The 25179-nt window shown below is 48.4% G+C and overlaps 1 protein-coding gene and 1 long non-coding RNA gene across 4 annotated transcripts in view; one reads left to right on the top strand and one right to left on the bottom strand.

Moving 5' to 3' along the window:
• Positions 1-21859, top strand: part of LOC8025354 — a 152812-nt gene extending 130953 nt beyond the window's left edge. For 2 of the 3 annotated variants that reach the window (XM_042289504.1, XM_029988599.4), the window contains exons 8-18: positions 1914-2067; positions 2548-2633; positions 3752-3977; positions 4489-4845; positions 7561-7728; positions 9076-9114; positions 11790-11975; positions 16756-16846; positions 17025-17097; positions 17539-17715; positions 18357-21859. In XM_042289504.1, coding sequence (XP_042145438.1) covers positions 1914-2067; positions 2548-2633; positions 3752-3977; positions 4489-4845; positions 7561-7728; positions 9076-9114; positions 11790-11975; positions 16756-16846; positions 17025-17097; positions 17539-17715; positions 18357-19844 — 3045 coding nt within the window. In that variant the 3' untranslated portion in view covers positions 19845-21859. The remainder of the gene's footprint in view (positions 1-1913; positions 2068-2547; positions 2634-3751; positions 3978-4488; positions 4846-7560; positions 7729-9075; positions 9115-11789; positions 11976-16755; positions 16847-17024; positions 17098-17538; positions 17716-18356) is intronic. The other variant, XM_040218842.3, reaches the window with a different exon arrangement.
• On the bottom strand, positions 13730-14961 carry LOC120846936. The gene is made up of 2 exons (XR_005717137.3): positions 14757-14961; positions 13730-13822 (listed from the first exon to the last, which is right to left on the bottom strand). It is a non-coding gene; the product is annotated as an uncharacterized LOC120846936 (long non-coding RNA).
• Positions 21860-25179: the final 3320 nt, after the last annotated feature.

The raw sequence follows: 25179 nt of genomic DNA, 5'->3' as shown, positions 1-25179 counted from the left end.
TGGCAACTGAAGCCTCTCTCTTCGCTTCTCCCCGCTTCTTCGAGCGACCTCCTTGCCCCGCGAGTGTTGCTTGCGGCTAGCGCCGTTATGTAGTGTCGCACACGGAAGCGTGCTCGCTGCGCTGGGCGGTCGGCGGGCTGTTCCAGAAACCGCACTATAACCGGTATTTCCCTTCGCGCGCCTGCATTTTAAGCGGTATATAATTACATGGAGTTCTATGGGAGGCGAACTGGTGGTTTAAAAAAGCCGCATTGTACCCGGTCCTGCACTATAAGCGGTTACATTGTAAGTGGTCTATACTGTATATTGTTCACTTTTCACTTGTTTGTTGATCTGTTTGATCACAGTGCAAGGCACAAACAGCAAAGTTGAGCTTGGCGCCATTTGGCACCATTTGTCGACAACAATTAGTCCACCAACCTCGCTTCAATACTGAGGCTATCAGCAAAAACCTTCACGCTGAAAGACCACAAGAACGGCAGGCGGCCGCTCTTTCTGCAGTCGCATTCGAAAAACGCTGACCACGAGAAGAAGTGGAAGAGACATTAGAATGGGCAAACGGCGGCCATGTTGGCTATAGTGGAACCGGAAAACCTGACTATAGTCTCAACCCAGCTTGTTCATGGTGTTGAGGCTGTAGGGCAAAATCAAAACAACCAAAAAAGCAGTGACTAAGCTCGCCGCCGCTGTTTTGTGGCTGTAAACTCAGGAAATCACGCAAATTATGTCAGAAATATCGAGCGATAAGCTTTATGGTGTCCGAAATTTTGGTCAATGTTTACATTAACTCTAGGGGGTGAGTGATGGTTTGGCACAAACGTCCGAAAAATCTGATGTGTCTGGAAAATCAGCGTCCGAAAAATCGGTCGGCAACTGTATTTACCCAGTTCATCCCCGGAAACGTCTACACAGTGGGGTGTCCGTATTAGCATTGTTCATATTAATGTAGCATGACAGTTACTTGAGCCCAAATATCCTCAACCCTCTTGGTGACACATGTTCTCTTTGCTGTTTGGCTCAGTGCATGCAGTAAACTCTTTTACTCGAGCTCGGTACAGCTTCGTCAGCAAGAGTGGGGATGGTTCTGTCCCTATTGTCATGCCCGCAATAAATGCAACGGTGCTTTTATGGCAATGGCAGTCATAGGCAAGGTTTTGCAGCGGATCCTGCGACAGAGACGCGCCCCCTGGTCGGGTTCTTTTTACTCGATGCGATAGCAAAGAGCATACACTAGTTTATTGTTGCATAAAATAATGTAAGACTTAAAATAAATAGTACACACGGTTCAAAACATCTGCGGCACACTCGTTGGAGGCTGAACAAAACAAAAAAGACTAAAACTTTGACGCGCCCGCTTCTCAGACGATCTAGCAGACGGTGCGGCTGTGTGTCAGACTCCGGACTCTGAACCGAGCTGGTTTCCAGTTGTTTGTGGGATATCGAGCTGTCATCCGACTCAGGGCCGCGCCAAAACAAACACGACCGTAGTTATGTGGTCGTAGTTCCTTACAAACCCACCAGATGGCAGCACGTCCCCGCGAACCCGCCCGTTCAAGCAGAGGCGCAAATTTTTGAATGAGCAGTCGCAGACATATTGGTATGTCAGCAACCATGCGGAACGCTCCTGCGCTGACGTACAGGTACGTCAGTGACCATGAAAGGATTAAATGTAGCTTGAAAATTTCCTTGCTAAGCCGAGAAGACAAATTTCTCTGTCAAATTTGGTGAGAATGTAGTGTTGCACGACGTCAAAGTGTCGCATGAACACCGTCCGCCAAATTCGGCGAGACACAAGTCTTCCTAATGGAAACGCAGCAGTTTGACTGTCTTCAGCCGCCTGGCTGTTGCCGCAGTTTCTTTGCACATATTGCAAAAAACAAGTAATTCATTTATTTAAAAAAATTTTTCTCTAGGAGATGCACATTTTGAACAAGACGTCCCTGATGGTGCAAGGCCTGACCCCATACACCAACTACACCTTCCGACTGAGGGCCAGGGCATCCAGGGCAGTCATGGCGGAGCTCTGGACTGAGAGCGTCTTCCTGGTGCAGGAGACCCTGTCGGATGGTGAGTCTTTGTGACCTTTCACAAACGTTAGAGGGATTAAGAGGATTTCTTTGCAAACTGCCTTTCACAAAAACTTACAAACGATTCTCGAAGAACCCGTCCCGTGGGTAACAAAGGGCTCATGTACTGGCAACCTCTAAAATGGTACTTTTTTGTCAAAAATGTCCTGCTTTTTCTTATCCTAGTGTTTGGGAAGTGTCACCATTTGACGTTTTTCGCGAGTGCAATTATATAAAAAGAAATCGTCCAAATACTCAACTGGAGTTCTCGTACCTGCCATGAAGACGATGGTCAGATTTATTTATGCGCATTTTTAGAGCTCTGACTGTGAATCTTTCTACGAAACCTGCACAATTCTGAGGCCATTCTCATCTAATAGAAAAATAAAACATAAAATATTTGGAGATAGCTTTTTTTGGGTTGTCTGGTATTGTGTCTAAAGACTGTGTTTGTTTGCTTTCTTTTTCTTTGCGATTGTAGTGCCAGATTCGCCACCTAGGATATCCGAGAGTGGCTTCAAGGTGCAGAATTACCAGAGCAAGCGAAGCATAACACTCAACTTCGAGGTGAGTCCCTTGTGTTTTGATCTTGGTAGGCTATCATGGCCGCCACGTCGCAGAACATTGCACTGAGCATTGGCACACACCAAAAGCCACGGTGGAATTGGCATCCAGATGCAAGTTGCTCGTTCTAAAGTTGTGGATAGTACTCCTAGGAGGTCAGCTCGGACCCCCCGTTCACGAGTGACGCGTGTTTGTTCGTGTGGGACAGCTTGTTTTAGGTAGGTTTTCCCGACGCGCCCTTATACGACGCATCATATCTGAGATGTGTAGATGTGTAGCTACTGTGCAGATAAATTGTAAAAGAATGCATAGTTGGGCAAGTTGGTACATCTACAATACAAAAAGCACAAATACAAAACGCAAAGAAACCCGGAAAAATGGGACGAAACAATGCGCATTGCTTTGTCCAGTTCTTTTTGTTGTCCTTGCTTTTTTTGGGCGCTTCTCAAATCTACTATGCAGTGTCCATGTAGACTGGTCGACATTACTATAGCTTGCATTCTTTGTATGTACCAGGATTCTAACAAAGAGCTGACTGTGCCAGTTTTTTCTTGTGTCAAGGACAGTGCTGTTCGAGGCGACGGTGTGGCTGGTCTTTTCAACGTGTTCTGCTAGCGCATTTCTCTGTACTTCCTTTGTAACGATGCCTGCATGGACCTTCCATGTCATTTTTCGTTTCCTCATTGTACAGGGCGCCACGGTCATTGCAGGGTATTCTGTAGACCAGTCCCCGTGCATTTTCCTTTGGGGGACAATACCTTGCGTCCTGCAAAAAGATAGTGTTGCCATGACGCACAAACCGATCTTGGCAGTTGGCCTCCTCCTCTCTTTTTCTGCCAGTAAATTATCCGTATTGAGGCAGGCGGGGGCAGGAATTTAGCTAACGACGTTCAAATCTTTGCGTTAGCATTCGTTCCGCATAGCCAAGCTGTGATGTGTCACTGCTCTGACACTGGTTCTTCGTGCTTTACCGTGACGCCATAAAACATTAGCGAGTTAGATGCTCACGGGTTTCTTAGTTCACACATCTTGATCATCACATAAGAAGCTATCGCACTGTTTCTTGCTGCTGGAAATGTTGCTAACAGAGGCTTGTTTCTCTACTCCTCGTCCCATTGCAGACGGTTCCCAGGAAGCACTGGTGCGGGGCCATGCTAAAGTACCTGGTGGAGTGCTGCGAGGAGAATCCACTGGAGGACAGGTGCGAGAACAAGACGTCGCAGGTGCCCACCGTCACCTTCGAGAATCTCCTTCGCAACGCGGCCTACAAGTTCCGGCTCTGGTCCCTCAACGAGAACGGCCTCTCCAGGGTTCATTCTAGCATGCGCGTGGACCGGCACGACGACCGTGAGTGTCCACCTCGCTCGACGCGCTTTCGAAACACATTTTGTTGTTTTAAATGCGGAGCATTTATTGGGCTGGCTCTCGGGGGGGTTTTTCGTCCAAGCCCAGGATGTGGCTGTTGGCGGTTCTGTCGCGCTCGTGACGTCACTGCGTGAAAACAGTTGGCGTTGCTGGTAGGATGACCAGTCCCGAGCGAAGAGACTCGGGTCGTCATCTTTTAGGTGACACCGGGACGTTATGTCGAACTGCGACGTTACACGACTCTGTAACGCCATCACTGGACACTGACATCGCGTGACCCGATGTTTGAGGTCACGTGACCACATGCTTTTTTACGGTCACGGACGTTGTGGCGCGATCCAGCGTGCGGCGCTACGACGTCTAAGAAGACCCACAATTGCTTCTCATATAGAGAGCATCTTTGGGTATACCATAGAGACCATCAATTTTCGCCATTTCTGTGTTGATGTGTTGAGGTGACACCGCATGCTTTTTTTTTATACATTCGTCACAGTGATGAATGCTCCGCAAGACATCAAGGTCATGGCACTGTCTTCCGGAGAGTACGAGGTGTCCTGGAGGCCTCCAGTGACGGGCCGCGTTCTGTCTGGCTCCTCCCCCGCTTTGAGCTCCGGCTTCGAGGAGGCCGAGGCTCCATCTCCAGGCTACACAGTGTTCTGGTGCCCGCGCATGCTGCCCCGTTCGTACAGCTGCAACCAGTCGCTGGAGTGGCGCAGGCTGCCCCCCAACGTGACTGCCACCCTGCTGCAGCTCGAGCCGGACAAGGTGTACCAGTTTGCCGTGGCTGCGCACGGCGTGTCGAATGCTTCGGAAATGGCCTGGACGTCCTGCGTGATCCCAGTTTCCAAAGGTGGGCCCCCCGCACATCACGGCCTTATTGGTGTCGGACGTTTCTGCAGAAGAGAAGCTTTTTTGCGAAGTGCACGCCTGCCAGTTGTCGCTCTGAGGCCGCCGTATTTTGGGCGTGTGCTTCGAGCGTGCATCGAATGCAACGGCTGTGTCGGCGCCCAGCATGTGCTGGATCCAATTGCGAGCTTTGCCCGCGATGCGATGCTCGAAATGTGGCGATCGCCAGTGTTGCCTGACAGACATTTGAGAAGGGTACTGTGGGTGTACTCTGGGGTGTTGTCACCTTTGCTGCTGGTCTATAAGTCTTTTATTGCCACCTGCGCGATCACACTCCTAAGGAAACCTGTTTCTAGTCTGACGTTGCAGTTTACAGCCAAAGATGGGACAGATTGAAGTGTAAACGGAGACCGTAGGCTCGTTCGGAGTAAACACACAGTTTCTTATGCTCTCGCTAGCATCGTTGGTCAAGTTTCCTGCCGTCGACTTTGGCTGAAACTTCGAACGAGGTACCCCAAAAACATTGTCCATTGCCGACCGACTAATGACACTATCATTTGTCAGCTTGGGTTAAGACTTTAAATATCGCCCGCCGTTACGTAGCCAGTATCAAAAGCGAGTATTTCTGGAGCTGAGAGTAGTCCTTACCTCTGCCTCCATGTTGTCACGTACCACTAGGCACAGTAGTTGTGTTGATGACACTGTTATTGCAAACGAGCAATTGCCAGTCTTTTTTGTGTGTTTATCTCTTGAATTGAAAGGCTGTCATCAAAACTACAACTGTAATGTCCTTAGAGAGAGCCCACCTAAGATCGATAGCAAATCGGATGTACAGTCGAACCTCGATATAACGAACTTCAATGTAACGAAATCCTCGATTTAACGAAGTATTTTATTTTTCATAATTTCTTGCCCATAGACCCCATGTATTTTTAGTCTCTATATAACGAAGTCTATTTTGCTGCTATTTCAATATAACGAAGCGCCATTGCCATAGAAGGCAATAAATATATCAACTCTAAAAAACAACTTCGCAAAAAAATTGTGGTTAAAAAAAAAATTATGCGCAAACGCGAGCGCTTGATAGGTTACTTCACGGGGACAGGCCTTCCAACGTTCCTAGGCTGCCCGAGGATGCGGCGCCGGTAGCGCCGGCGAGGCATGCGGCAAAGCGGATTCCGCGGGGCTGGCCAGAAAATGCCGAGCAAAAAGTTAACACGGCATAACAGCATCACCACTGACATTCACTGATCATCATAGTCCACTGTACCGCGGGTAGCGCGGGAGCCAACTTCAGCGGGGGAGCGACGTGATGGCGCGACCGCGCGACCTAGCGCGACCGCACGGGCAGTGCCATCTAGGAGAAGACCGATTATCGTCTTGCCATCTAGGAGAAGACCGATTATCGTCTTGCGCAAGCACACTGTGGGCGCAAGGGGCGCAAGAGGGCAAGTAAACTTGAGTAAACTGTGCGGTCAAGAGTGCTGTGTAGGTTGGAAACATTGGCACCGCCTAAACTAAACAGCTTTATTTTTCAACCGGGCGGTTCACTCACGTGCTTGCTGCCATAAGGAAACGTAAAGTTCTTTCTTTGGATGAGAAAGCAAACGTTTTGGACGCCATCCTGAAGAAACTGCCGAGATCACGAGCACTCGGAAGTGCTTGACGCAATGGACGTACTGAGGAGGTACACGGCGTCGCATGGGCAGCAAGATGCCATGCAAGCGCTCTGGGCGCTCGAATGCCGTATGACGCCGCTGCTACTGTCGGACAAGGCGCAAGCAAAACTCGCGGAGTACTTTGCCCCAAAATAAATGTCATTTTCGGTGAGTTTTCATACCCGCAAAATGTTTCGGAATTTTTTTTTTCGCATGCTAAAGCCAAATTTCGATTTAGCGAAATTTCAATGTAACGAAGTAAATTGCGAATTTTACCGACTTCGTTACATCGAGGTTTAACTGTATATAGGTGGTAAGCTAACTTTTGGTGGTCCATGAAAGAAAAAGTTGAAAAAATGCTAGTTTTAGATGTTGTGATCCTCGAAACTCGTGATCGCAAGAAGGGGTGACAAACCAAAGACGATTGTCTTTTCCAGTCAGCAGTGTTCACTTATCTCTTGTCCTGGTTAAAGGCCGACCTACAAAAAGTTTTTCCCCAAGGTAGGAAAATCCTCTTTGCCACCCTTCCTATTTCCCCCTCTCCCAGTGCTAACTTGACGGCGGGAAAGACTTCTTAATGTTGCATCTTGGGGCTGGATAAGCCGGGATGGCATCGCTGCTTACCCAGCCCAAACAAAAGGAGTTTGCCTCCGTCAAGATAGCAGTGGGAGAGGGAGAAATAGGAACGGTGGCAAGGAGGATTTGCCTACCTTGCGGAAAACCTTTTTGTGCGTCGGGTTTTAAGTAACGTCATTTCTGCCGAGGTCACCATTGGCCAGGGCCGTGAAAGTACCAGAAGCAGAAAAATCTGCAAATCATTCCAAAACTGTACAGGCTATCTTTGGGGGTGGGGCATCTCTCGGGATATTACGGTAGTGTGGTGGGAAACATTCATTTGGAGCACTGACCTAAGCGGCAGAATTTAGCATTCCCCAATACGCTTTCAAAGCGAAATGTGAAACAAAATGTTGATGTTGCGTTGGCTCTAACGGTGTCATATAGTGTATATTCATCCAGCGTGGTTTTACCCCGCATGATTTCTGGTTCCTTTCCTCCGGCAGAGCTGGAGAAGATCACCCAGGTTTCGCTGGAGAGGGACGGCCCCCATTCGCTCCTGATGCGGTGGCAGCTGGAATGCAGTGCCCTCAAGTCCTTTGTGGACGGCTACCAGATCGAGGCGTGCGCCGTGGCCGACAAGTACCGCAACATGGCACTGCACGACGCCGCCGGTGAGGTGCCCCCTGTTGCCCGCGCCGTCCTTGGTGTGTCCGATCTAGTGCGATGGCGCCTCACACGTGGACCCCGGTCGCAAGGCCACGTGCAAGCAAACATCAGATCCCTTTGACTGGAGACTGATAGCCCTAAAAGAAAATAATCGCCTCTATCATTTCGACGAAACTGCGAAGAACGGAATGTGTCGTGCATGTATTATGCGTGCGTGCACTATGATTTGCTACGCGTTGCGTCATGTGGTTTCGGACGTGCTGCGCACTTTGGGCACTCTTCTGATCTACAGGTTCATCGAAATGATCGAGACAAGTTTAATTTTGTTTTTGTTAAAAAATGTGGCGTCTCACGAGTACGTCTTAACGAGGATTTTTCTGTGGGTTCTGATTCTTTGGTGGGTGTGCGTAGGGCCTCGAATGCTCGGCGCTTTTCTGTAAAGAGCCCCTTTTGTAACCGAAGTAATAGCAAGGGGAGCAAGTTTGTCATGCCCTTTACTCTATCGATGGACTCTTGTCCTAAGTTCTAACGTCATGCGCCTGCCGCGCCATCCCTTATGATTCGCTCCGTGATGTTGCGAGTCCGTTTCGCTTTAGGCCTGGCCAAAGCCAACGCTACGATTTGGTGGAGCCAATCGAGCGGTGCCAAAAGTGTATCATTGCGGCGCCCATCGTCTTTCTGTGTTTGCCATCGCCGACTGAACTGGTCACATGCAGTGAAGGCGCCACGATCTTGCGCTTTTTCTGCACGATTGGTTTTGCCAGCGATGGCCTAACCCACAAAGAACGAGCGCCGTCGTGACGCACTCTTTGCACTGCTTGATGGACCCCGTCGAATCATAGTGTCGGCCCTGATTGGATTTAAGTAAAATTAGGTTGGACTAAGTATGACTCGCCGCTAATAGTTTTCTACGGACTAAGTATGCTGGACTAAGTACAACTCGCTAGTGCCCATAGCCTGCGGGCTAAGTATCCTCTAAGATACCACAGAAGTACCCACTTCATTTGGGCGCCCACTATTGATGTTTCTCAAACTTGGGGATCGATGCTGCAAAATATATGTTAAGCGCCCGGTTTGACCGGACAAGCGCACATGCCTAGATTAACCCAACGAAAGTGAGGTGGGCGCTCCCCCGGTATTTTGCGGTAAGTATGACTCGACATTGTTGGTTGACCGCCGATTAAGTATGCTAGGTGTAACTTGCCTCCAGTGGTCACCTGCGGACTAAGACCAAGTGTCGCTCGCTGCGGACAGTCGTGTGCTACGGCAGGCGGCCGTTGGCGGCAAGTTCAATTGCTTGCACTCTTATTCGCGTCCGACCTGCGGTGCCAATTCGAGACGTTGAATTGCAGATCCCAGGGCCCGGGGTTCGATTTCAGCTGAGCTCATTGGTGAATATCTCTGGCTTCGATCGTTTGTTCCTATTTACGACCATGTATGAATTTTTACAACTAATTACGCCTTCTATATGCTTCGGATGCTTATGCGTTCCCCGCTACGGGCTACGCATCGTTTATGCTGCCTTGGCCTGCTTGTAACGCTTTTTTGCCATGCTCTAGCATTACGCTTTTCTGTGAAATCCGGCCCGTAAACACATTCCGCGGTAATACCAGTTTTTCCACTTGAAACACTCGATTGTGGTGTCGAGACACTAGGTGCAATGTTTTAAAGCGCAGCTCTTAGGCGCCCGTTTCCGGCTTGAGTGGCGTCGCCGTCGCCGTAACTACGCGGTGCATTATGGGACGGTGCCGAAACGTCACTCGCGACGTTTTGGCACGGAGACATTTTGGCGCGGTGTTGGAACGTCACTCGCAACGTTTCAACACAGTGACGTTTCAGCGCGGTGCCAATACGTGACGAAACCTCACCATGACGTGTCAGTGTAAGTCACGTGCCGAAACGTCACCGTGACTTCCACCGAAACGTCGCCTGAGGACGCGTGTTTCGCACGTGAGAGGAGGGAGGAGGAGAAGGTACGGATGGAGGAGGAGGGGCATACCTTCCGCTTAGTACCCTCCCCTCCTCCTCCTCCTCAAGAGCTGCGCTCTAAATCGGCGTTACAAGAAGTTGTAAACGTCTTTGTTTTCTTTTTGTTGCTGCACAGTCGCATCATTTCTGAGAAATAGAGCCGGACTGAAGTCAGACGGGCAGTGCAGCAAAGTGTACCGGAGCCCTGCAGAAGCACTGAATAATCCTCTGAATTGACACTTTGGCAATAAAATGCTTAGATGGGCCAGTTGGTACATCGTGGGACGTGACGTGTGGTGTCTGATAGTGTGCTCCCATTGGTATATAAGTTTGTGTTTTTTCCTAATAAATTCAGTTGAGAGTGCGCCCTGTGTCGTTGTCAATCTACTCTTTGTCCGTGTTTTTTTTGGCGCTTATTTTCCCATGACACTTTGGGTTTTATTGTACATCTTTTTTATTTTATTACTACTGCATGCCTTAGAAGGCCTTGAGCTTGGACAAAATTCACAATTGGTGTTCTTGCAGCACCTGACTAAGGAAGAGAGAGAGAGAGAGCATTCCTTAAAACCCGATTCTCAAACGGGTGTTTCTCTGTAACAATGAGGCCCGACTTCAAGCCACAAATATTTTTTCTTTATAGTGGGACCCCTTTGGGTCGTGCTTCAGTAAAAATCTTGAAAGTGCAGGTACCGTATTTACACGATTGTAAGTCGACTCCATTGTAAGTTGAACCCCACATTGCACATCAGCAAGAAAAAAAAAAAAAAAGCTTTAGATGCGCTTTTTATTGCGAACGCCAGAGAATGGCAAAGTATCCATTTTGGAAGTCCAGCTTCCATGGCGATCTATGCCTTGTGGCGTGCTTTGGCGGCACGTGTATGCACAAGGTGCATGAGATGCCCAGGCATTATCAAAACTAGGAAGTTCACTCAGGACAACTAAAGCTGCTCCCTGTCGTTCTCACTTCGTCCGCGACTAGACTACGACTCGTCCGCACTGGTGACGTCAGTCCCGTCGTCATCACCTCCACGTTCTCGAAGCACGTCGGTGGCGTCTTCTAACGAAATCTCACACTTTGCAAATGAGAGCATCAACCGCATCTTCCACGCTTGCTCGGCGATCGCGTTGCATGTCACGGGTAGGGACTGATTGCGCACTTTTGTGGCTTACGTTGTAAGTCTGACCTCAAACTCCGAAAGGCATCCTTACCTATCCGGACTTTGGCCCATGGAAGCCTCTTTGCTTGCCATCGCAGTTTAAGATCCCGTGCCATTGCAGACTCCACATTACACGCTCCGACGGGTCGAACTTGCGTCCAACAGCGCAGTTGTTGGTTGCTTCTGGGTGAAGAATGGCCATAAACAAGCACCTAAAACCTAAACTGCCCGTCACGCATGTCAATACAAAAAAAAAGAAAAATGCAGTTCGCGCTCCAGCATGATTTTGACAGTTGACCAAATGACACGCGGCCGTGAATCGTAAGAAAAACTGCGAAAAGAAGCCGTGGGGAGTGAGCCGTGATGCTGTTTCAGCGGCCTCCGGAGTGGCTCTTACAAGAAGTGCCGCCAACCCCCGGGAGTCAGGAGCACCGTGTGCTGTTCACTGCCGTACATTTGGGTTAAAATTTGCGAATCACTATCAATAATACTTGTTTGTGCAAATAATAAAAAGAAAAAAAAGGAATTTGTAAAATGAGCGCACAGAATAGCACAATGCTACAGGTACTGCCGGCTGAACTAGTAACAAGCCGAGGTGTTCTTGATGTTGCGATTGTTTTGTTTTTGTTGGTGGTGATATGCTTTGGTTCGATTTTCAAAAATTGAAAAATGGGTCGACCGACATTTGTGTAAATATGATACCTTGGCAGCGTCCCTTTACGTGGAACTGTGCAAAAATACTTGTTTGGTTTGTGGTGTCTTCTCAAAGTGTTCTTCTCATAGCTGGAACTTTGGCTAAGTGGAACACTTTTGTCTGGCCCGTTATGTTAATCTCCGTGTGAACGGCAAAAACTGTAGGCACTTGCCGCAGGGTTCATTTGTTGTGTTTTATGTTACATACTAATGAGCGCCTTTTCTTGTTTTTTACTGTTTCTCACCAGGTTGCCAGTACAGCAGGTATGACCCTCAGAGCTGCAAAGTCTACAACGTGACCAACGCGGATGCTGAGGAACGTCTCCTAGATGGTCTGGACACAAACTCGGTCTACCGGGCCGTGGTCCGCGCCCTCTCCAACGGAAGACTGACGGACGACAGTCCGGTGCAGTGTGCCAGGACGGAGTCTGTTGGTAAGACGAGCTTCCCTCATCTTGATTGGCGGTCTGTTGGGACGGAAATCGACAAGCTTTTCCGTAGAAATGAGCTGAGGATCACTTGAGTAGTCGTGGAGAAGCATACACTGAGTAAAACCGGCAGGTCCATAGCCCATCCCATGTCATCTCTGGCGGATTGTGCATCTAGACAACTGGAGCTCTCGGTTGGTTTAATTCGAAGTCCGTTTTTAGAATGGTATGAAGTAACTACCTGGCGGACGACAAAGGCAACAAAGAAGCTGAACTGTGTTTAAAGGGCCCATGAAACGATTTTTGGGTTGGGATAAATCATTTTAGATTGGGATTTTACTAATAGCACATCGTTCAGTGGACCAAAAGAAAAAAGGTAGCAGGTCAAAAGCCCGACTTTCAGTGCGAAAAATTTAAAACAGAGCGGACTATTTTGTACCTCCTCCCCTTCGCAACCTCTCTGCCTTTTCACTGCGATACATCCGCGGTCCCAAAAGTGCGTCATCGGGTCCAAACTGACGTCACACGCAACCGAACCTCACTTATTCCCTTCACCCCTAAGCTGACATTGTGCTGGAAGCTACGCGCTTGCCGGACCAATCAGCCGCCTCCCTTTCATCACCTGACTTCATTCTCTGCAGCCACATTTGCCACGCTCACGTTGCAAGTGTGGCTGGCCCAACGAGCACGTAGCTTCAACAGCACTGTCAGCATCAGGATGAACGGGGTGGGGAAAGCAACTTTTGTCTGAATTTTGAACGACGAGCTAATCTTCTAGGGGGACAATGGCTCTGGCCGGCTACACAAACCAGATTCCGAGCGAGAGGGGGCCTCCCTTCTTTTCGTCTTCTTTAACTGTTTGGTGGAATGGGCGATTTATGAGTTGAGGAGGAAAGCTAAACAGGAAAAAGTTGGAAAAGCGTTTCATGTGACCCCTTTAACCCCTTAAAGGGGTACTTCGCCGATTTCTTCATGGTCCCCGATTTGCTTGAAATTTCGCTAAACTCGCCAAACAACATCGCCAAAATAGTATCCCAAATATTAGGTCAAAATAATTATTTTTCACAAAGTTATTGAATTTACAATTTTGGTCCTCACCGTGTTTTTCAAACTGAAAGTCTCTACTGGCAACAATGAAAAAGTGACGTCAGTGGAAGTGCAGGGGTTCACTCTTTGGACTGTAGAATTTGTTCCCAACTGATTCGAAGCAGTTTCATGGTGTCAAATCAATGCTTCGGAAGCTCGCTCCAGGACCCGCGCTTCAGCACGGAACAACCCAGTTAAAAATAACCATTGGGTCCAATTAGTTATTGACAATTAGAACCAATGGGGAATCCTATCTGTGATTTCGGACTCCTAGTTAGAAAAAGTCAATTGGTTCCAATTAGTTGTCGACAATTAGAACCAATGGGGAATCCTATCTGTGATTTCGGACTCCTAGTTAGAAAAAGTCAATTGGTTCTAATTAGGTATCGACAATTAGAACCAATGGGGAATCCTATCTGTGATTTCGGACTCCTAGTTAGAAAAAGTCGATTGGTTTCAATTGTCGAAATCTAATTGAACATCACCAATTCGAACCAGTTCGGCATTGTCAATAGGATGCAACCAATTGGAAAAAACCTATTTCTGTTTTCGGACTCCCAATAGGAAAAAAGCAATTGGTCCAACTGTTCAAATCATATTGACAAATACGAATTGGGACAACCATCAGTGTTTGGATATCCCAAACTAGAAAAAGTTGCAACTAGATCTAAAGGTAGATAATCACACAGTCTTTATTTAACTTATTAGAAATGATTTCTTGCTTCTAGGCATCGTCGTTTTCTTCCAGGATAGCAGCTGCAGCTTCCCTAAAATAAAGGATAAATATGCATTAAATGACCTTATGGGATTATAAATGTTTAAATCAAGCTTAGAAACATACTAAACTTTTTTTTTCGCTGCAAAGAAATTAGTTGCAGTGGTATAAACCTGCAGGCCTTGCATTAAAAGGCAAACATCCCTGGGTGACTGAAACACTCTGGTCAAAATTAGGAGATGAAGCTTTTGCCGAGACTGGGCTAAATTTGCATCTGGGATGGTCTAAAACTACTAAGTTTCCTATGAGCCTGTGAGACATAATCTCTGCTATAAGGAGAAGAAACAGCCAATTCAAAGGCATCTCTGTAAAGCTGGCCAGTGCACCTGAAATATGCTTAAAGTGTGCAGGGGTGAAAAAATAAGTGTCTTTCATATCTCGAAAAGAAATCATGCATTGCAGGCTGTGTTCCAAATCTTACTCGAATGGATCAGAGGCAACGCAAGACGCGGGTAGGTTTTTGAACTTACCCTGAGTGAGACAGAGTAAATTTTGAAACATAGCTGCAAATAGTCCGCCGGATGAGATGCAAAATTTTCGGCACCTACTGTTATTTTATTACAAGTCATCAACTTCCAGAAGTAATGACCCGATATCACCGACCAACCGACCCCCCCACCCCACTTATCGAACATTCCCCCGAAATTGCTTAATTTTGAATCCCAAAGCTTCAATTTTTGAAACTGTGCCCAGTCAGTGTTTTCAGCAATTCATAGTTCAGTTTTGAGATGCTTAAAATGCACTTAACTTTCCTCGCGGATACCCAACAACTTCCGAACTGATAGCTGCCCGGAAAATTTTCTTCTCTAAAGCTATATATTCACGCTCGCATCGTTTACTGAAGATCAAACAACGAGTGTCTCAGCAGATCTAACAATCCGAAATCCCAAAACTGCAGTGCAGCAAGGACAAAGAAAATTTCTTACCTTGCTCCCATAAACGTTTGTTGCCACTCATTCGCGCTCTAACAAGCTGGCAGGTCAAATGAAGTAATTATCACCGCACCATTGAGCACTCTGCAGCAGTAAAACACAATAGAACTTTCTTGAATCATTGCCATAACCATGCTACGAATGCCGTACACGCCATCGGTGCCATGTGCTTCATGCTTCCTCCGTCCTCGAGGCGCCATCTTTGCCGCCCAGTGTACACCGACGCTGCCGGCAATTCCGACTAATTCTAGAAAGAGATTTTTTTTTTTTCGTTTTTTTTTTATTAAATAGCGTACGAATTTTTTTCCTCTTTCAAATGCGATGTTGAAAAAATTTTTTGCAACGCAATACTGAAAAAAAAAAAAAAAATTAATAATTGCGATCTTTGGAAACTTTGTGGTGAGCAAAGAGATAATGGCAAGTTCTGTCCCAGTGCCAATTGAATTTTATTGTTCCCAATCGGAGATCAATCAAATTCAATTGGAAACATTGAAAACATAAAGTTGGAAACATTGAATCCAATCAGAGTGACCAATTAGGTGACCCAGTGCCAAATGAATTTTATAGATCCTAATTGGGATAACCAGTTGGAAACACTGAATCCAATTGAGTGACCAATTAGGTGGCCCAGTGCCAACTGAATTTTACCAGTTGGAAACATTGAATCCAATTAGAGTGACCAATTAGGTGGCTGAGTGCCAATTGAATTTAGTTGGTCCTAATTGGGGTAACCAGTTGGAAACATTGAATCCAATTAGAGTGACCAATTAGGTGGCCCAGTGCCAGTTGAATTTTGTTGTTCCTAGTTGGTGTAACCAATTGGAAACATTGAAACTAATTAGAATGACCAGTTGGATGACCCAGAACCAATTGAATTCCATTGACTCCAGTTGGTTCCAATTGAATATCCTAATTGGAGTCAATGGTTATTTTTAACTGGGAAATGATTGGCATATTCTATTCTTTAGACTGCTCGCCCGACTGGCAAGCTTACCTTCCACTGACGTCACGGCACTGAAAAGGGCGGGTATATTTAAATGTTGGTTTTTGCATCATTTTCATTTGCCGATTTCGCAATAACTATTATGAATTTCACGATACTAAATAGCATACCAGAAAGGGTAAAGGCCGGGGAGTCAGAAAATATAATTAGTTGAGGTAGCTCGAAAATCGGCGGAGTACCCCTTTAAGTGCCTTAGACGAGCTGAGCTCGTCGCCCACTTTCTGGCTAAAAATGCCATGGACAAGCTCAGCTCGTCCAGTGGTTTTTTTCGGTTGCCCTCAATTCCACCGACGAACTCGGCTCGTCCGAGTAGTTTTGCGGCGCTGATATTAGATGGCAGCACTCGTATTAGTTGGCAAATATTTTTTTCACCTCCGCTGATTTTTGTGTGATAAACTTTTCAAATTTTATGTGTGATACTAGAGGGGTAACAATTCAAAATAAAAAAAAAAATCTGGCACATTTAGGTTACTTTTGGAAAAAAAATTTGGCACTTAAGGGGTTAAATGTGATAATTAAGATGTTGCTAAAAATTTTAATGCACCTTAGTCCTACGGATGAAGTCGGTAGATAGAATGTGCGGGGTGTTTGAGCTCTTCTTATCATTGAGGTGACAATGTTTTTGCGGCAGTGCGGGTACATGTATACCACCTAAATAACTACACTAACCAAAGCTGCTCCTCTAGTGCCAGGGGTAGGGTACTCGATTACTACGCTAGAGGTTGGTGGTTCGATTCCCACCAGGGAATGCAGTCTTTTCTAAAGACAACTGGCCGCATTATCATATTTTTATTGCACTATTTCGTGACTCCCTAGGCTTGGAAATTGTTTGTTTGTTTGTCGCCTCTCAAAATATTGGGGGTGAACCTGTGGAGTCTTTTCTGCTCTGATGGGGTTTGTAAGTTTGTACATGTTTTTATGACTCCAAATTGTGGATGGTTGCAATCTTTTATAGGCTTCTGATGTGGACTGATGTTTTGTTTCCCTCAGGTCCCGCCATCTCATTGGTCATTGGAGTGGCAGTGGGAGGGGCTCTAGGACTGACTGTGCTCGTCCTTGTCCTGTATCTGCTGGCACGATGGTGAGCTGACTTCCTTCTTTTTCGCCTCTTGGGCATAGTGACCATGTCCCCAATTCCTAGTTTGTTGCACGGTACTAGACTGTGTTCGGCTACTGTTGGTCCTCGTGAACGAGTGCTCAATGCTTCTTGCTTTTCTGAGCTTTTGGACTGAGACATGCTGCCCTTTCTGCTTTTACAGGATGAAGAAAAAGGTCGACATGATTAAAGAGATCAAGATTCAGCTTCCCGACGGGTTGGACTCTGCAAATGCTGTAAGATTTCTTATCAGTTACTCGTTTTTTTTTTTCATTGTGATGAATTGGGGTTATCAGTGCAGAGGACCTGCAAAGCTTTTTCATATCTCAAAGAATTCTTCATCCCAAAGGCTAGTCGACAAGCTTTGCAATACACGCAGACTAGGGACTGAAGTATTAATTCTTTGTCATGCATCAATGAATGATTCAGCCATGCCTAAACTCTAAGAGCATTTCTCGTATGGGTGGGTACGATAGAGGGAATATAAGGGGATTAGGCACGCAGTTCTTAACACGCTTTCAAATGAGTGTCATCTTTCAAAGTGTGTGTTGCGTGAGTTTAGGCAGCTCGCATTTATAGAGCGTTTGGTCAGTGCACAGGTTTAAAGTTTTTCGCAGCTAATAGTTTCTGGTTCCTGACCCCCCTCTCCCCCCTCCTATGCTTGTGTTTCCCATCAGAACCAGATGCACAGCTACAAGAACATGAGGAACGGGTCTGTCCACCGGGGCACGGATGCCAATCCCAGCCCCCACATTCCCTATGGCAGGATGGGCTGCTTTTCCGCCGCTGACCACGCTCCTAAGAAGCGCCACGACTCTGGCCATTCTCAGGGCAGCAGCTCTTCTACGGACGAGGTGAGCGTGGAAGGGCAGTCGGGCGCAAGTTTCACGCATTGGTGCCGGTTTCGGCAACCGTGAAAGAACGCGTTGCTCGCGACTTTAGGAGGCAACTCGAGCATGAAGTCGGCATTTTATTGCTTCACTTAAAATACAAAGATTCCATTGCCAGACGATTGAATATAAACCGCCCACAGTATTCAACTCGACTCCCAAAACATTTTGTGCAGAAATCTCGTCTTGAGATTAGTGATTTTGTACCGCCTCTGGCGTGAAATGACGCGCTGGCACAGAACTTGAGGAATTCGTAGGCTCCTGGCAGGTGTAGAGAAGTTTGTTCACTGGGGCTCTTGACTGATTGATTCGCTCAAATCCTCAATCTTCCACTGGGATTGACCACTTCTTTTCAAAATTTAGTAATACATGTACGCTCAGTGTGAATGACTAGGTCGTTTCACGAAAACACAATGGTTTCACTTTGACTAGTGAAAGATACGGCGCTATCACAGTTTACCGCAATGCTTCCAGGGAGCTTACTTTATGCATTCGACAAAAACAGGAGTGTTTGAAATTATTCGCGGAGGACCAGACGCCGTCCACAGGCTTCTCAAAGTGGGGAAGACGCTAAACGCCCTTTCCCTTGCTCGCCCACCTTGCAGTTGCTGTACAAGAAGACCCGACGCACCGACACCCCGGGTCGCAACCCCAGCGGGGACAGCAGCGGGGGCAGCACCAACGGCCACGACAGCCTCGTCTCAGCCGGCACGGCACGCACCTCCTCCCTGTGCGACTCCGGCGCCGAGAGCGACCCGGCCGCACCCCCTTCCCCGGACTGCGTCCTCCCTACCCACAACACCACGCCCCGTTGCCGCCCCAACCTCCCCAAGCTGGACGAGGATAAGGACCGTGAGAGCCAGGACTCCGGATTAGACACTGCCGGCAACGCTCCGAGAGCTCTGCCGTCCGCGCCGAACGACGGTCCATCTCAAGAGCCGTACAGCAAGTTGGCTGTCTGTGCGGCCGTCGCGGAAACGCCGGGTCTCCAGAGCCAGCTGCTCGCGAGCAGTGAGCCCTCGCTGCTCGACATTCCGGGCGGCTCGCCGCAGCGCGTGCGGACGCCGTCAGCGCCCTACAGCAAGTTCGGCCTGGCGAGGAGCAGCGACGAAGTGATGCTGCCGGGGCCGTACTCCGTGTGTCGGTCGCCGCCTCCGCCGTCGGCCGCAAGAAGGAGGGAGGGCGGCCCGCCAGCGATGCCGTACTCGCAGCTCGCGCTCCGCGGCGGAGTCCCACCCTTTTTGGGGACGGGAGGCAGGGACCTGACGGTCGGGATGATGTTGGAGCAGCCCAGGGTCCTGCCGCACATCAAGGACATCTCGGCGCCCGTCCGCGCGGCGATGCCGCCGAGCGGCTACGTAACCGTGGGGCAAGCCATGAAGGTCCATCCGGCGGATTCGTCATCCGCGGGACCCGGCTACTCGAAGCTGGGGATCCAGCCGCCAACGAAGACCCCGCCGACGGATTCGGGGTACGTTCCCCTTCACCACATGGTAGGGGCACCAAACGGATGTGGCCCGTACGTGCCACCGTACGAGGGCGTCCGGCCCGACGCTTCCTACGACGGAGAGTCGTCCTCGGACGACGTGGCCATCGGTGCCGGCGAGAACAGCAACGACGCATCGCTGGAGGACTTCTCGTTCTCGAGCACTTCGCCTCCCGGTGAACCCGCCGACTGTTTACTCTCGGGTGAGGGGCGCCCGTTCCCCTTGCAGACGCTCTCGCCGGTGCGTGCGGCGCCGGGTTTGGGGTACGTGTCAGCCGCAGCCGTTTTGAAGTGTCCATTTGACGAACCGAGCGGCGGAAACAGTGCGTCCACGAACGGATATGCGCCGGCGCAGTCTGCTGCGAGGGGTCCGCAGCCGGCTGACGACTACGTGTCTCACAACGCAGCCATCGGCTGGGGACGTTCCGCGTCTGGGGACAGTGCGGACGGGTCCGACGGATCTCCGCATCCGTCCGACGGCGCGACGAACGGTTACGTGTCGCTGCCGGTGGCGATGGACGTCGCCAGCCCGAGGAGCGTGACGGTTGGTTACGTGCCAGGTGTGAAAACGGGTTCCTCGTCTGCTAGGGTGGACTGTTCCGTGTGATTTCGGCCGAAGGACTAGACGGAAAGTTTTTTTCCGCGGGGCTGAACAAGCTCTGTAGTGCGGGTGTTTGGTTTTCTGTTGCGGAGACTGCTCGCACTTTGTTTGCCAAGCATGCCGTGGCTTCAATCGAGGGCAGGGAGAATTCACCTTTTTTTTTTATTCCTTGTTTTAATTTTTTTCAGTCTAGTCAGTACAGGGAGCTTCATTCTTGGTCGGGTCGACCGTCTCCGGGATTTTTCGAAGCTCGTGGCACGAACAAGTTTTTTGGGTTTTTTTTTACGTTGTTTACTTGAAAGGGAGGGAGTTAGAGGGGGCGTGCACTTGTTTGTTGGATGGGAAACGTCTGAAGTGAGTCTAGCTTTGCTCAAAGCTGGAGATGCTTTTTTTTTTTTGACAAGATAGCAATTTTAGATCAAACAGGGGTATTTTTAGTGTTGTTGCTCTCGTTTTTCTTCCGGTATTGAATGCAAAGAACAGGTTGGTTTGTTGAGTGAGCGGGCATATCATTCGACTCTTTCGTGCCAAATAGACTGCGGTCTCTTCAGCGTTTTCTGTTTGCAATGCGTAGCAGTTTTAGTTGGGTGTGAAGGATGCTAACAGGATTTCTTGTACGAGCCCATTTGTGGACTCCTTGTGCACCTTGTACCCTCTGCGCGGATTCCACAGTTTTTTCCTGGCAACCTCTCGTGGCCAACACTAGCTGTGCCTGTGTCGCGATTGTGCAATATGTTTCACAAGAACGGTTTCCTCACAAACCTTAGCTTACAAAGTCGTTTGAGCATGTTCTCGCAAAACACAACAGTCCTTTTCTCTTTTTCTTTCTTTTTTTTGTGTGAACATCCGCACGAGTTTAAGGTCGATCTTAGAGTACAGCCGAGATGAAAGGATGTAAATTATTTTTCAAAACATTCTCAAACGAGTGTTGCGCGACAACTCTGTGCCGCCCCGGAAAAAACAAGAAACGCAAGAAGGGAAATCATCTTGTACAAACTTCTCATCGTCCCTTCACCGTCTTGGAGGTGCCGTTTCCTTTCCAAAGGTTCAAACTAAACATTCTAGTACATCTGGGCGTACGCTTTGTGCGGAATTTTGGTTGGGTGCACTCCGTATTGCTCTCTTCAGTGTTCCGTCACACCTGAAAGAATCCATCTGTGAATAATCCATTGCATATTTGGTGCATCCTTTTGTAAGCTGTGTGTCAGGGTTGAGCGGGCTTTCGCCGGAAAACGTGGTTCGGACGAATCAACGATAGTTTAGACAAGTGGCTGCCCTTGCAATGGTATCCATCACCGTAAGAATGGGTCTGGGCTTTTGGTGTGTGTGTGTGTGTGCGTGTATATGCGTGAAGTCTGCTCCTCTAGAGAATTGTGCCACGCAACTATGGAGGCAAGTGGTAGCAGCTGTCATCGCAGCAGTTTGTTCCAGTCCGTCATGGTTCTCGGGTAGTGCGCGGATGTAGCAAGCGCACGACAGGAACCCCGCATAATCCGCTCCTTTTGCCTTAGTCGTTTGCGTTATCCCGGACGGCTCGTGTTTCACGTGTGGAGAGAGGGGACTGGACAGCGGGCTAATTTAAAGCAATCTTTTTGTTTTTTTTGCTCTGCATCGGTGTACAGTTCAAAAAAGTGTAGCAAGCGGCACTTGCCTCCAGGCCCTCTCATGTTTTGCGGAAGTCAACATTGCGAACGAAAGTACAAAAAAAAAAAAGAATCGACGGGGAAGGACTTTTTGCAAGAGTTACTATTTCCGTTTTTCGTTGTCTCTTGTCGCCAGAACTTCCCCCCCCCCCCCCCCTCCACTCCCATATTGTGCCGGGGACTCTGCGAAGAAACGCATAAGTCCGCAATTGCCCGGCGCACGTTTTTTGTTTGTTGTGCGCATATCACGTTGTGTATGGTCGAGGCTGTCACCTGGTACAGCTTGTGAAAGAGCATAATTATAATATACAACTAAGGTGCCTGGCTTCCTTGCCTAGTATTTGAGACGAACCATGAAATAAAATTGTTACATGGTAACGGCGTGTCTTATTTGTTTTGTGATACGGCGTCTTTCTATTCCTTGGACGGATTGACGGCTTAGTCGCTTCACAGCTTGAGAAATGCAGGCTGTGGCTCAGTGTTGCCAATTTGGCAGTGTTCCCTATAAGTTTAGTGGTTTGTTGAGTTGTCTACCGGGAAAAATTGCGGTTGGGGGGAATTTCGGCGGTTTTCAGTCGTGCTGGCGTGATTTCAGCCGGTCTAAAATTAAAATGTTCTTCAGTTTAGGCTTCTCTATCGTAAATAGTTTCTGTGGTAAGTTAGTCGTGTGGTCGTTTTTGCTTACTCTCAACAAAACTGTCACCGTTGACGATCACGCCTGCGACGGCGCATGGAAGTATAATGGGGTCAAACCAAGCTCGCGGGGTAAACAAAAATATACTACGGTCGTTCTTGGCCTGCGCCTCAAATTTAGCGGCTTTTCGAGATTCCTTTGGCAGGTTCTTGATTTTTGAGTTGGCAAGAAAGAAAATTCAGAAATGGATTTTTGAGGGCGCCGCTATTTTGGTGCTCACTGCAGAGCGGTCGCAACTGGCTATCGTACCAATCAATAACGCGGACTTCCTTCAGTTCGGACACAGCGGGGTGGGAGCTTGGGCGACATCATTCTGCTCCGTCGCAAACTGTTCCGACATTTCTGGAGGACGGAAAAAGCATTTCCTGCGATTCCAGATGAAGCCTCGGTTGATAGGCAACTGTGATTTTTGAGCGCCAAGATGGCCACGAGTTGTTACTTTGAAGCATAGCCTTACCCAGTGGCTCTGGGGATCCTGGGAAAGTTGTGCCATTGGCTTCCCTGCCTGCTAGCTGGATACAAACGGATACTAACATACACACAATCGAAACCTCGCAAGGCAGTTGGCTAATCTGTCTATGTTGCCATGGAAATCGCCATCTCGGTTCATTCAAATCTTCGAAGCTTCCAGAGGGTCGTTCTAAACCAGTCGCGCCAAGATCACCATAGAGCATCATTGTACTGGAAGCGTTCCTTGCCAGTATAAGCGTCTTTGGCACTGTGTATGCAATTAACTTATCAATCATGCCCACCTCCACGGATCTCTTACAATTATATGGTTCTTGCATATTTCAAAACAGTAACCTTATTTTTCAGTGCCTCCAAGCAGCAACACGGCATGGGGTGGGGTACGAAGATGTACGCTTGTTTCGTCACGTCTCCATTGTTTCACCACGTCTCCATAAAGCTATTTGTCGCCAGTGAATTTAGGTTGGCTCACAAAGAACAGAGGGGTCAAGGAGAAATTGCTCATTTCACAGACCAAAATGGCGACCATACGGAGAGCTTAGCGGTACTTCCCAAAATCGAGTGACTTTAGGCTGCGCCATCTATTAAGTCTCTATGTTTGTCCAGTGTACAGAGTTCCGTCTGCTCACTTAGGTGGGAAACATATTCCACAAGCTGTTTCTGACCACTATGGCATAAGAATTTATCATTCGTTTACTTCCATCTACATTGAGTGAAACTGAGTGAAATTAAAGTTTTCACAAGGGTGTCTTTAGGTGCTGCATTTATCACTCAAATGTTATAAATGTAGATTGAAAAACCAAGCAAAAAATATTTTTTTAAGCACGGGGAAGAGAGCGGTTTAAACAGTTTACTGAATACCCGAAAGCAGATCTTAACGTGAGTGTGTGTGGTGCCATCTACGGGTAGCAGCGTTAACCAGATAGCTCTAATACCCTATTCACACGAGCATAAAGGTCCCTTTAGATAAGGGACCTTTATGGCGAAAGGCGAATCAGTTCGCAATCCTCCGCGCGTGTCATATGCTCGCGATCTACTAGCGCGGGCTGATTCGCTGGCTGCAAAGGGACCTATGTTAAAGGTACCTTTATGCTGGTCGTGTGAATGGGGTATTAGTTTCCCTCCGTGTGTATTAAAAAAGGGAAAAAAAATTGTTTTTGTTATAAATATTATTTTTGACATTTACACTCAAAACAATTTGATTATAATAAATGCATTACCTACAGACACCTTTGTGAAGATGGGAGGTGATAATTTGTACAGCGCCTAAGCAGCAGCTGCTTGGCTGCTGCTTGGGCCTGTCCTTACCTTGCTGTGCCGAAGTGCTTACCTTGCTGCGTCCTGCTAGACACACCTCGGCAAACCTCACTCACGAGGGCCCTCACTCAATACCCCCATCTTCACAGGTGAGGTGAGGGCGAGTGAGTTTCTAAACCACGAAAATTCATGAGTGTAAGGGTGAGTGAGGGTTGGGAGGAGCGGCGAGTGCGTGAGGGGCATGAGGACCGCGAGGGGCATGAGTGCGTGAGCGGCAAATAATAGTGAGCGGTGTGAGGACCGTGAGGGTCGTGATGGCGGTGAGAGCACAAGGGGCGTGAGGGGTGTGAGGACCGTGAGTGGCTCGAGGGGTATGGGTGTGAGGGGCGTGAGGCCAAGGGCGTGAATGAGTGGGGGTGTGAGGACCGTGAAAACCGTGTGTGCGCGAGGGTTATGAGTGCGTGAGGGGTGCAAGGGCCGTGAGGGCGGTGAGGGGAGTAAGGGGCATCAGTTCGTGGGGGATCTTAGTTCAAATGAATCACCTGTGTCTGCGTGTGGGGCTCGTGCGAGACGGTGAGTTCTCTGTGAGGCCTGATTTCACTTGAAGGTGTAGGGAACTTGTGAGGGGTCGCAGTGGGTATTGTCGGGGTATTGTGACCTCTCGCGGCATCTCCCGGGAAGCGGAGTCAACGCTCGCCTTCCAATCAAATCGCATCCAACATCCGCGCGGATGCTGGATGCGATTTGATTATTGGGTAACGGGTTAGAAAGGAGTTAGTGCGAGCTGAGGCTCGCTGCTTGGCGCTATTTGATAGCGCGGTTTGCGCAACTGCATGCGTTAGGTTGGCCGTTTTCCATGTTACGTTTGAGAGAAAAAAAGGAAGCTAGCTGGGTCGGAATGGTCGGGAGGTTGCTTGCTCGCCGCTTCAGATCAGCGAGGCGCCGCTGAATAGGCGGAGTTTTGCTTATTGGTGGCGTATACCCTAGCAAACCTCACCCATGAGTGTCCTTGCTCATCCTCACTCACCCTCATCTTCACAAGTGAGGTGAGGGTGAGTTTCTGAACCCCGAAGATTCATGAGTGTGAGGGTGAGTGAGGGCTGTGAGTTTGTGAGGGTCAGTGAAGGGCTAAAAGTGAGCGTGAGGTGGAGTGAGGGGCTGAGGTGATTGTGCGCCAATATTGCCACGAAAGTTCGTGTCACATTTTCGATATAAAAACTAATAGCTCTGGTGTTACGCACGGCATTCACGTCACGCCGCTGCGGTGGTGCTGCTGTCG

The sequence above is a fragment of the Ixodes scapularis genome, unplaced genomic scaffold (assembly GCF_016920785.2).
Source record: "Ixodes scapularis isolate PalLabHiFi unplaced genomic scaffold, ASM1692078v2 PGA_scaffold12__126_contigs__length_90152505, whole genome shotgun sequence".
Taxonomy (NCBI): Eukaryota; Metazoa; Arthropoda; class Arachnida; order Ixodida; family Ixodidae; genus Ixodes; species Ixodes scapularis.
This window is presented reverse-complemented; position numbering and strand designations above follow the sequence as displayed.